This window comes from Tursiops truncatus, chromosome 2, assembly GCF_011762595.2.
Source record: "Tursiops truncatus isolate mTurTru1 chromosome 2, mTurTru1.mat.Y, whole genome shotgun sequence".
NCBI classification, from domain to species: domain Eukaryota; kingdom Metazoa; phylum Chordata; class Mammalia; order Artiodactyla; family Delphinidae; genus Tursiops; species Tursiops truncatus.
The window spans coordinates 137,252,379-137,264,613 of NC_047035.1; the positions used below are offsets into that span (position 1 = coordinate 137,252,379).

Below are 12,235 nucleotides of genomic sequence, written 5' to 3' on the forward strand. Positions count from 1 at the left end.
CGGGGGTGGGCCGTGGTCTTCCTTTCCACTCAGTTTCCCCAGACAGCCTAACATAGTGGAAAAGCTAGTGGTGAGTCTTGAAGCTACTAAACTAGCCACTACTTGCAATAAAGAAAGTCACTTCTACACAATTTTCAGCTTTTTTCTTAAGGTATTCTATCCTTTCCCTGATCTCTTCAAAATATTAAAGTCTGGGGAAAACCTCACAGGAAGGAACCTAATTCCAGGTTATCCTGACACCATTTCTCTACTTACCAATTTTATATATGCTATTTCCCTTTAAAGAAACAACCCTGCAACAAAACAGACCATCTTATGAATGGCCATTAAGATTCTGGTATCAACTCCACACCAAGCAATTCTGTGACACCAGCTAGATGTCCTACAATTCAACTCAATTTTGACACTATCTACCTGAAGAAAGCATCGGCTCCCACAGGTTAAGGGCTCCATCCTACCAGACTCCTCCTCTCCCCCCTTAGGTGTCAACCACAAGTCCAAGTGGTCACTTGTGCTTCTGACCAACTGGTTATAAATCAGAGGTTCCAAGGACTCCCTCTTGAGTGCAATTAATTTGCTAGAGGCCAGACTGTTTAACCCAGAAGAAGGCCTTCTGAGAGGAAACCAGGAAGTTTGATAGGATCCAGGACTGCAGTCTTGCTACTGGAACCACTATTCTGGGCAGAAAGAAGCATGCCTGAGACCCTCCCTCCCTTCCCCTCATTTTAGCAAATGCTCACTGAATGCCCTCCATTGTGACAGGCACCGGGCCCAGCGGTGACCCAAGCAACCTGGTAAGGGGTCAAGAGCCCTGACCCAGAGGCAAGAGATCAGCAGTCTCCTCCTGCACCATCAGTGACCTGCAGTAAGACTCTCAACCAATCACATCTGGCCACGACACCCACCCACCTTTTCTAAAATGGGAGATAACAGGCTGACCCTGCTTATTTCACATGACTGTTTCAAAACATGTAAGAAGTGATTATATTCTGTTTAAATATAAAATGCTTTAAAAAAAAGAATGAATGAAAATAGGAAGGGAGAGAAGGAGGGAGGAAGGGAAAGGGAAAGGGAAAGGGAAGGGAAGGGAAGGAAAGCAAAGCAAAGCAAAGCAAAGCAAAGCAAACAAGGAAGGAATCATTTCCTAGGCTAGATTGATATATTCTCATATCAAGTAGAAAGGGAGAGAAATACAAAACAGAAAATGGAAACTACATAGCAGTAGGTTTTTTTTTTCAGGGGCCTAGAAGCTTTCACAGAACTCAAGGCTTTTAGAAGGTTGATTCACTTCCTTCCATTCTTTCTTCCTGGGTCCATGAAGCCAGTTGATTCACTACCAAGTAATACAATCCTACTCAATTATGAGCATGGGAAAAAAAGGGAAAGGCACCCTAAAAGACAGTTCTCTCTTGACAGAAAGAAGCCAGTAGTCCTCAAAGAACAAATCAACAGAGACGCACACAATGATAAACTTGTTTATTTCTCAGAATTTAGTTTGCTGCTTGATATTCCCTACAGAGAAGAGGCAACCCAACGTCCTGAGGCCCGATTGCAGACCTGTCTGGGCATTGTCCATCAGAGGTCCAAGAGAAACCTCCTAACCTGGGCCAGGTATTTTGGTTTCAAATAGTCACCCAGCTCCTCCTTACTGACCCACACATGATGGCCCTTCTTCCCAGCCTCGAAAAAGTCTCCAGTTAGCAGCAGTGCTTTGAAGAAGAATATTTTGGCCCCGAGGCTGCTCTCTGTCCGCATTGCCTGGGGGAACTTGAACTTGTAGTGGCCACAGGGTGCATTTCCCAGGAACTTGGCTTCCATGTTGTTCTCTGAGAAGGGGGGAACAGAATCGGAAGATGAGGATACACCCACCTGTTTACTATGGCACCCGAAATCACTGGGGGTCTCTGCGAGAGCCACTTCCAGCCTGAGGTAAAAGCAATCCCTGAGAGTGAGAACTAGGGTCATTCCTGAAGACGCTTGTCTCCTCTCAATCCAAAGGTTCCTGGCCCATAGGCTCCAGATTCACTGAGTCCATTCCTCGTGCCAAGCTACTGCTCTCAGACTGAAGTCAGCAATGCAGCCCAAATATCACTACCTGGGAGTCAGAGCACCGAGCTTCTAGACTCAGCCCTGTCACCATCTGTTGATGAAGGACCAAGACACCTGGTATCTGTAAAGCAAAGTTCGTCAGGCTTTTTTTTTTTTAACATCTTTATTGGAGTATAATTGCTTTACAATGGTGTGTTAGTTTCTACTTTACAACAAAATGAATCAGTTATATATATACATATGTTCCCATATCTCTTCCCTCTTGCGTCTCCCTCCCTCCCACCCTCCCTATCCCACCCCTCCAGGCGGTCACGGAGCACCAAGCTGATCTCCCTGTGCTATGCGGCTGCTTCCCACTAGCTATCTACCTTACGTTTGGTAGTGTATATATGTCCATGCCTCTCTCTTGTCAGGCTTTTAAACGCAATGTCATGTGGAAAGTATAAAAAGGACCCAATTTGATTGCTGCAGGGTGAAAACCAAAGGTAAAAGGCAAAGACAGATGGACAAACAACATCTGCAATCTACAACAATGGGTTAATAACCCCAACCCAGCATTTCAAAGGATGGGAAAATGATGGATTAATTACTAAATAGCATTGGGAGAATGGGCTAGCTAAAAGGAAAAACTAAAGCTGGATCCCAACCTCACTCCTCACATTAAAATTGACACCATATAGGTCAAAGATTTAACAGTAAGTTAAAATTTTCATAAATGGTTTGTTCATTCTAGATTGATGGTTTCATAGAGATTTAATATTTTCTGAATTTTTCTGTATTTAAAAATTTTTCACAAAGAAAAAAGAAACCATAAGAGTACCAAAAAAAAAAAAGTGGGATATTTTCTGTATCATTTTTGAGAGGGGAATTCCTAACCAAGACACAAAATTCAAAAATCCAAAACAGAAAAAACATTTATCTACATAAAAATTAAAATCTTTCTGCAAGGAAAAACGAAGCATACAAAAGTCACAGACAAAATGACAAACTAGGAAAAATATTTTCAACACATTCAACAAACGAATATCTTAAGGTATAAGTAGTACTTAGAAATCAATGAGGAAAAAAACAACTCTAAAAGAAAAATGAACCATGCATATGAACAAGAAGTTCACATGAAAATAGTTATCAATGAACTATAAACTCATTAAAAGATGCTCAATCTTATTAATAATTCAAGAAATACAAATTTATTTTCTATTTGATGTGTAAAACACATCATTATTACCGAAGTTCAAAAACTTTGAGCTGCAACATCACTAATAATTAGAGAAATGCAAATCAAAACTACAATGAGGTATCACCTCACACAGGTTAGAATGACCATCATGAAAAAATCTACAAACAATAAATGCTGGAGAGGGTGTGGAGAAAAGGGAAGCCTCTTGCACTGCTGGCGGGAATGTAAATTGATACAGCCACTACGGAAAACAGTATGGAGGTTCCTTAAAAAACTAAAAATAGAATTACCATATGACCCAGCAATCCCACTACTGGGCATATACCCAGAGAAAACCACAATTCCAAAAGACACATGCACCCTGATGTTCATTGCAGCACTATTTATAATAGCCAGGTCCGGAAGCAACCTAAATGTCCACTGACAGGCGAATGGATAAAGAAGATGTGGTACATATATACAATGGAATATTACTCAGCCATTAAAAGGAACGAAATTGGGTCATCTGTAGAGACGTGGATGGACCTAGAGACTGTCATACAGAGTGAAATAAGCCAGAAAGAGAAAAACAAATATCATATATTAACACATATATGTGGAATCTAGAAAAATGGTACAGATGAACCAGTTTGCAAGGCAGAGATAGAGACACATGTAGAGAACAGACGTATGGACACTGAGGGGATAAAGGAGGGTGGGATGTATTGGGAGATTGGGACTGACATATATATACACTAATATGTATAAAATAGACAACTAATGAGAATCTTCTGTGTAGCACAGGGAACTCCACTTCGCTGTACAGCAGAAACTAACACAACATTGTAAAACAACTATACCCCAATAAAAAAAATAAGTAAATTAATTTAATTAAAAAAAAAAACTTTGAGCTGTACACTGCTTGTCAAGGATAAGGGAAAACTGGGATCTCTCAAACATACTGTGGGAGTGTAATTAGTACAAGTACTATATTTGGCGAGAGATACCAATTTTAATTATACAAACCCTTTGATTTAGCAACTCTGCTTCTAGAATTCATCCTCCTGGATATAGTTATTTGCCCTTGTGAGCACAGAGGAGTGTACACAGATGTTCACTGCAGCTTTGCTTGTAAAAGCAATACACTGGTTAAACAAACTGCAGTAATACATATATGAAATATTACACTGGCGTTGAAAGTGTAAGATATGTCTTCACCTGCTGATATAGAGATATGCTTAAAAGCTGTGTATAAGAAGAGAAAGGAAGGTATGTAACCATGTATATCCCACTGAGTGGAAAAAAGGAACAGATAAAATATGTATGTGCTTGCAGTTTCTAAAAGGATACACAAAGTGTTCATGGTGATTACCTCTAAGATGGGAAAATTACTTATTACTTCTTATAGTACTACATTTACCAGACACTGTTTGATAGTTTTTCACCATATACAATGAATTGCTTTTCTCAATATTATAAACAATAACAACAGCATCAGCATTAGATGAGGAATTCATGTATGATGTGAAATCACCTACGATACAAAATGTCAGCAGTGGGGATCTGTGGGTGGTGGAATTATACTGGCATGTTTCTTTATACTTTTCTGTATTTTCCACTTAATTCAATGAATACATATTACTTTTCTATAATCTGGGGAAATGGATTAAATGTAATTAAATCAAAAAGAAAAAAAACAGTTCATTATAAACATGAGCAAAGAATCTGAACAGGCGGTTCACAGAAGAAGAAATATAAATAGCCATATGAAACATGAATATATGAAAAGACGATCAATTAGCAATCAGGAAACTGCTAATCCAAAAGAGATCATTTTTTTTACTGACTGGACAGGCAAAAATTTTAGAGAGACTATTTCACATGTTGGTAAGGTCTAGACAAACAGGCACTCCTATACCCCACTCCTGAAAATGTCACATGCTGTGTACATTCTGAAGGACACTTGGGTGGCACCTATCAAAAACGTAAATGTGTTCATCCTTGACCATTAATTCCACCTCTAGGAATTCCATCTTGCAGAACTACTCGGGAAGTGCACCAAAAGTGCACCTTCCTTTCTCTTCTTATACACAGCTTTTTTGACTGTTTTATATTTATACTTTTATACTGCTTGAGCTTTTCTTTGCCATTTTAATTATTTTTACGATTTTAATGAATTTGAAATAAATCAACATATTTTATATGCACCTATAAAATACTAATATATCCTTTCACACTTATTTATGGCAACAGGAATGTTCAAAGAAGGAAAGCATGGTGCCAAGGGGAGCCCCTTTCCACGTGGTGCACAGCAGGTGGAGCTGAGCACCAGTCGTGAACATGAACGACTGACCGAGGGAAGCTAAGCATCTGAGTCCAATGATCCTGGCAAGAAACCCAGCTGCCAACTCTTGTGTGATGGCTAAGGAAACCGAGAACACAGCAAAAGCCCCTCCCATTCCATTCTGTCTTGCTCCCTCTCCTGCACGCCACACAGGTCACTCTCGGGAAAGGATCAAGGGGGTGCACACTGGCTGCTGACATTTCATTAGCAGGTACTTACGCTGGTGGCAGAGCCAGAAAAGTGGCTGTGCACTTATACAACCAGATCATTTACTTAATAAACATTCAGCAAGTACCTACTATGTGCCAGATACTTTGCTGAGAGTTGGGATGACTGAGAGGGATAGACAGTATCCATATTTTCAAGGGAGTCAGAATTCTGGCTGGGGAAGGACAACGTGTTAATAAACAATTAAACGGCAATGGAATACGTGAAGAGCGTCTTCTCCACTAGGACATAAGCTCCCAGGAAGCATGGGTAGTGTTCTGTTCATCACTGTGACCCCATTGCCTGGAGAGCGTCCAGCAAATGGTAGGCAGAGAGTAAATGTTTGCTGCATAAACTGAGTAAGGGCACACACAAGTGCTATGGGAGCCTAGAGGGAGGAGTAGCTCTCTCTACCCAGAAGGTTCCACCACAGAAGGTAGACTGTACTAAGCAGTCAGACTAGGGAGGAGTAAAGCATTCCAGTCAGGGACCAGCAGGTCCCAAAACAGGGACGTATGAAAAACCACATTATTCATGGGATACAAAAGGTTTGCTAGGTTAGAACTTGGAATATACATTAATGAGTGGCAAGATGGAAGACTGATGAGCTCGGGACGAGAGCAAAAAGGATTTGTAGGCCCTGCTTGAAAGTCTGCTTTTATAGGGAATCTTTCGAGAATTTAAGGCAGAGAAGTGACAAGGGATTTGTGTTTTAGAAGGCTCATTCTGGGAGCACTGAAGAGGACAACACAAAAGCAAGGGGGAACTCACTTGGCATCTACCTCAATAGGCCAGTGTAGCGGTTCTCAACCACTGTGATTCCACTCCCCATATAATGTCTGGCAGTGTCGAGAGACATTTTTGGTTGTCACACTAGTGCGAGTGTGGATGGGTTAGTGCTACTGGCATCTAGCAGGTAGAGGCCAGAGATGTTGCTAAACAGCCTACAAGGCACAGAAGCCCCCACAAAGAATTATCCCACCTCAAATTTCAATAATGCCAAGTATGAGAAAATCTGGACTAGTGAGAAGTGAAAAGGCTCCCAGAAAAGCTGCAGGAATAAAGAGGGGACTATTTAGAACAAACTAGATAGGACTCAAGAACTTATGGATATTGCAATGAGGTCAAGGATAACTCTGAGGTTTCTAGTTGGGTGAATGGGTAAGTGGTGATGCCAATAAGCAAGCCTGCAAGGACAAAAAGAGAAGCAGGCTGAGAGACTGGCAGGAACATCAATTTTGAATGTAATAAATTTTAAAATCTCTGTGGGGGTGAGGGAGAGCACAGGGACGGCATCTGCCAGCCTCTGTCTCCGCAGGATATTTCCACAGGCCCCCAGATGTGTGCTGAATTGGATGCCTGCTCCCCCAGACCGATGCTTTATGTTAAACAAACAAGCCTCTTTCATAGAAAGTCTGGGTGTTTTTCAGTTGGCTGCCTCTGCACTGGGCTCTGGGGTAGAGCCTAAATCACAGGTCTGTCAGGGATAACACAGATTGTCAAATACTGAACAAAATGGAGCAAAAGATGATAACCAACCAGGGTATCTTCCTCAAGATGACACCAGATGGCCAAGAAATGAAAAATCTCATTTTCAAAGAGACCCCAAATTCAAAGTCAATTTTAGAAGGCAGTGGGTTACCTAGAAACAGGTTCTGCAAAACTGAGTACTTCTTCAGGATCTGAACTATGAGCTGAGGAGAAAATCAAGTGTGGACAGACCATATTCTAGATGCGACAGAACTAAGGAAATTCCTTATCTTCTAAGTTCTTAGCACAACAATGCTGCTTTAAAAAAAAAAAAAGGAGGGGGAGTAACTGTGCAAAGCAAAAGATTCATACTATGCAGAGGCACAAAAAAAAGAATCCTGAAGAATCCATAAATTATAAGAATCAAAAATGTAGGAAAAGAGAAAAACAGGGACTTCCCTGGCAGCATAGTGGTTAAGAATCTGCCTGCCAATGCAGGGGACACAGGTTCGAGCCCTGGTCCGGGAAGATCCCACACGCCGCAGAGCAACTAAGCCCGTGTGCCACAGCTACTGAGCCCGCGCGCCACAACCACTGAGCACGCGCGCCTAGAGCCCGTGCTCCACAACAAGAGAAGCCACCGCAATGAGAAGCCCGCACACCACAACGAAGAGTAGCCCCCACTCACTGCAACTAGAGAAAGCCCACACACAGCAACGAAGACCCAACATAGCCAAAAAATAAATTAATTAATTTTTTTAAAAAAGAGAGAAAACCAAACAGCTAATCCTGATCATTTTTATGACAAGAAACCATGAAAAATAAATACAGAAGCTTTCAGTGTCGTAAAAACTGAAGCACCTTTTAATGTAAGTATTGATTACCAGAATCCCACTAGAACGAATAGTATCACTGGTGTTGAGTGGAGAGACAGAAATGCCTGAAGGGAAAGCGAGTAGGATCTATTAAGCCAACAGGACCCCTCATAGCTACACCCTATAATGACAAAATATTTTACAATAGTGGGCCCCAAAGAAGATCTGGGCCAATTAAACAAAAAAAGAGTACTAGAATCACCTACTCCTATGGAGAATGCAAAACTGTAGAAACCAGAAGGTGAATGTTTTGCACTCTGTTGGGAAGAGAAGTTTTAGTGATCAGAAGCGGAAACTCTCCATCCTTCAGGTATGACAGCAGTTGTTAATTCATTGAGTACAGAAACTATGAAGAAGCCGCTACTAAACAACATCAGGCCCATTCAAATAGGGAGATGGGAGGAAGACAGCATCTACAGCCAAACTCTTGAGCCTCGTAGAGGAGATGATGGCCAGCCAGGACGATCCACTCAGCCAACCCAGCAGCTTTACCAACCTCCCCAGGCTCAGAACGAGTATGACAAGAGTCTTTGTTTAGAAACAAGCCAGTGACTAGACCTCCTACTTTCCCTTTAGAATAAAATGCAGCCACTGTGGATATTATTATTTGGAGAATGAAAACACAGATTTTAGGGGGAAAAAAAAAATCAACCCACACAAAGAATGGGAAAAAATATGGAGCCAGATAAAGCAACTACCTTTTACAAGTGAAAGAATTTTTTCTTCTGCCATCAATAAAACCAATGTGTTATTTAAAAAAAAAAGAAAAGGAAATAGTTTAAAAGAAATAAAATAAAAATAAAATTTAAAAATCTCAGTGCCAGGACTTCGCTGGTGGTCCAGTGGGTAAGACTCCCTGCTCCCAACACAGGGGGCCTGGGTTTGATCCCTGGCCAGGGAGCTAGGTCCCACATGCGTGCTGCAACTAAGAAGTCTGCATGCCGCAACAACTAAGAAGCCTTCATGCCACAACTAAAGATCCCGCGTGCCACAACTGAGACCCGGCGCAGCCAAAATAAATAGATATTAAAAAAAAAAAAATCTCAGTGGCACAAAGACTCTCACTTGATCTAAGATTTTTTCCTAGCTGAAATTTTATAAATATCAAAGTTTCCATTAACCTTCCAAACTCCTACCCTTAAAGCCAGGCCCACAGTCAGCCTGCAAATCCTCAGGCTGAGTCTGAAGTGTGTCTTGTGGGGTTTAGAGGGAGGCAGAGAACTCACCTGAGAGTGTGGCCAGGGTTCGTTCAGCTGTTCGGCGGAGGGTCTCCCCGGGCTGCCACTCTGCCTGGGGCAGCATCCAAACGTCCTGGTCTCCAAGCTTCTCTCTGACCAACAGAATGAGGTTCCTGTCTAGCTTCCGGTGCAGTGAGGTTCGGTCATTCTTTACATCGGCTTCTGTGAAGAAAAGAGGGCGTCACAGGAGACAAGAGGACTGTGTTCTGCCAGAACCAAGAAGATTAGAGTTTTAGAGTCCTTCTTTAAGGTAGAGCCACAACCTCTGCCCTCAAAGAACTTATAATCAAATTAGAACCCTGACCCGTCTCTCTAACTCTGACCTCTCTCAGGACAGAGTCTCACAATCTTGAGGAAACTAAAATTTAACAAGAAGAAACCAAAAGCTGAACTCCTCCTTTGAAGAGCCAAATACAAAGTACTTTGAGCCTCTGGAAAAGAAGCAATACCCGGACACTACTATTTCATCGGTCTTGACACTGTTACTGACTTAACCAGCCCCTCCTTTCTCTGTTCTTCAGTCTTCATCGTGAAATAAGAATAAAATAACTCAACCCCCTGCTTTGGGAGGGATTTCAGATAAAATACAGGAAACTAGTGGGGAACACTTAATTTACCCCACTCTTAGTCCCAAACTAGGAGTTAAACCCAGATAACATTCCTGAGGCTTAACTGAAACAGATAAGGCTATCCCAATACCCTTACATCCCACTCAAAAATAACACAGACTTTGAAAAATTTATATTAGGGTGGATGTGAGGAACAGGGAAAAGAATTTCTTTTTCTCCCACGTGAAAGAAGTTCTATCATTTGAAATTATTTGTTACTTAAAACACAAGCAGGGGTTAAGCAAGAATCCTTTGTTTGGGAACCAGAATACCCCCCTTTTCTACCTCTAACTGGCCTGAAAAGACCACAAACCTGTTATTCGAGCTCCAGGTTTGAACTGTAGGAATTTCTGCTCCCACATGTCTTCCAAATCCTGCAACAGCAATATATTCTGCTCGTCTTCTTCTTCACCATAAAGGTCACTTTTCTTCTTTGCCAGTTTCTGGGCTTCATCCAAAGCACGAAGCTCATGGTCTGAATACAGGCTTCTCTCTATCTCGATCTGGGAAAATTAAAAGAGCAAAAATCTACCCCAAACTGGGAAGATTAAAAGGACAAAAAAACAAAATAAAACAGAGCTACAGTGCACTTGACAGACTCAGAAGTTTACCACCCGACAGACATACAACCAAAACACCACAGAGAAAACAGGGAAAAAAAGATCAGCTGCACTTTGGGCTTGAGTTATATTTACTAAAACATTAGAATGTGTTTGGAGGTCAAGACTGCCACAAAGAACAGCGGACTAGGACAGGCAATGCCTGCCCACTTATCTCCCTCCAGTCAGGCCAGTCTTTGATTAGAATCTCACTCACCATGAACGTTCCTGCTTCAGGGAGTTTACAGGTGCCATTCCTTCTCCCTAGAATGTTTTCCCTCATGCTCTCCTGGGAGATCCCTACTCATCCTTCAGATCTCAATTTAAATATCACTTTTTAAAAAAAATATCACTTTCTTAAGAAAGATATTCTATGACACCTCCCATTAAAATCAAATTAATGTCCCTGTTAAACACTATTACAGTACCCTGTGTTTTCCTTTACAACACTTACCAAAGACTTCAATTCCATCATCATGTGGTTATTTGGTTATTGACTGATGCCCCCTCCACCAAATTGAAGCGCTCTGAGAACCACAGCTATGTCTGTCTCATTCACCATTGCATCCCTAGCACTTAGCAGTGTCTGTACAAAGTGGGTCTTAAATGATTAGCTATAAAGCGATTAATAAAATGTTTGCAGAGTAAATTAATAAGCCAAGTAAAAAGGACAGAAGTGAAGTTTTTATCACTCAGTAGCCAAGACAAAAACATAATATCCTTTAATCACTATGGGGATTTAAGACCCTCATAGCCACTACACCGCTTTTGCCCATGTCTCTTCATTTGCCCTTCACACAAAAGACTTTATCACAAACATCTTACGGATGTGCCCGTTGCCTTTTCCTTACGCTCATCACATAACAAAGACTCTCTCCTCTCTAAACTGTCAACTACCTATGATAAGGGCTGAATCCGTCTTGTTCACCATCGCATACCCAGTATATTGACTGAAAAAGGAGAGCATCTCCAAAGAGTTGCCGACGATAACAGAAAAGATCAATGAAAACGAAGTACCTTTTATTGAACGCGTACTACGTACCACACCAACCCAGTAAGGTAGGCACCATTTTGCAGGTAAGTATACTGAAACTCAGAGAAGTGAAGTAAATTGCCCAAAGTCACACAAACTAATCGGTGGCGGAATCGGGATCAAACGCAAGTCAGCGTGCCTCTACTGCTTCCCCAACTGCACCGAGAAGCGACGACCCGCACCTCAATCCCACCTGCTGTAGCAGAGCCTCCATCTCTTCCTGCAATGGGGTCAGCGGCTTCGAGACCAGCGGTGGCCGCTGCAGGCACAACGCGCCCAGCAAGCGCCATGGAGACGCGCTGCTCGAGGGTGCGGCCGCAAGGGCCAAGCTGCGAGAACCCAGACTACGGGTCCAGGGGCCCTCGAACTGCCGCCAGCCCCTCGCCACCCCTAATACGGTCACCCTTACGGGCCCCGCCATCTGTCAACCTTCCCACAATGTACCGCGGCTACCAGCGAGGTCCTGGGCCAATCCTATATTCCCACAAGGCAGTGCGGGCACAGCATGACGGGAAGAGCTAGGTTCCCCGGAACTAGTAGAACGAACCATTCCAATATAGAGGGGTGGGCGAAGATCTCATGTTAGAAAATCAGGAAAAGGGGGGAGGATTCCCAGTTGCCACTCTCAACGATAGTTATTATGGAGCATTTAA

At 42.3% G+C, this 12,235-nt stretch overlaps 1 protein-coding gene across 2 annotated transcripts; it reads right to left on the bottom strand.

Annotated features, from left to right (window-relative positions):
- Positions 1-1,461: 1,461 nt before the first annotated feature.
- On the bottom strand, positions 1,462-12,140 carry MRPL46 (mitochondrial ribosomal protein L46). Of its 2 annotated transcripts, none has more exons than XM_004325622.4 (4): positions 11,776-12,140; positions 10,264-10,453; positions 9,331-9,504; positions 1,462-1,826 (listed from the first exon to the last, which is right to left on the bottom strand). In XM_004325622.4, the coding sequence occupies exons 1-4, from the start codon at positions 12,001-12,003 to the stop codon at positions 1,576-1,578; spliced, it is 843 nt and encodes a 280-aa protein (XP_004325670.1). In that variant the 5' UTR covers positions 12,004-12,140; the 3' UTR covers positions 1,462-1,575. The 2 variants fall into 2 exon arrangements, with proteins under 2 accessions (XP_004325670.1, XP_019801366.1); XM_019945807.3 differs by having other exon boundaries at positions 11,765-12,039.
- Between the last annotated feature and the right edge of the window lie 95 nt (positions 12,141-12,235).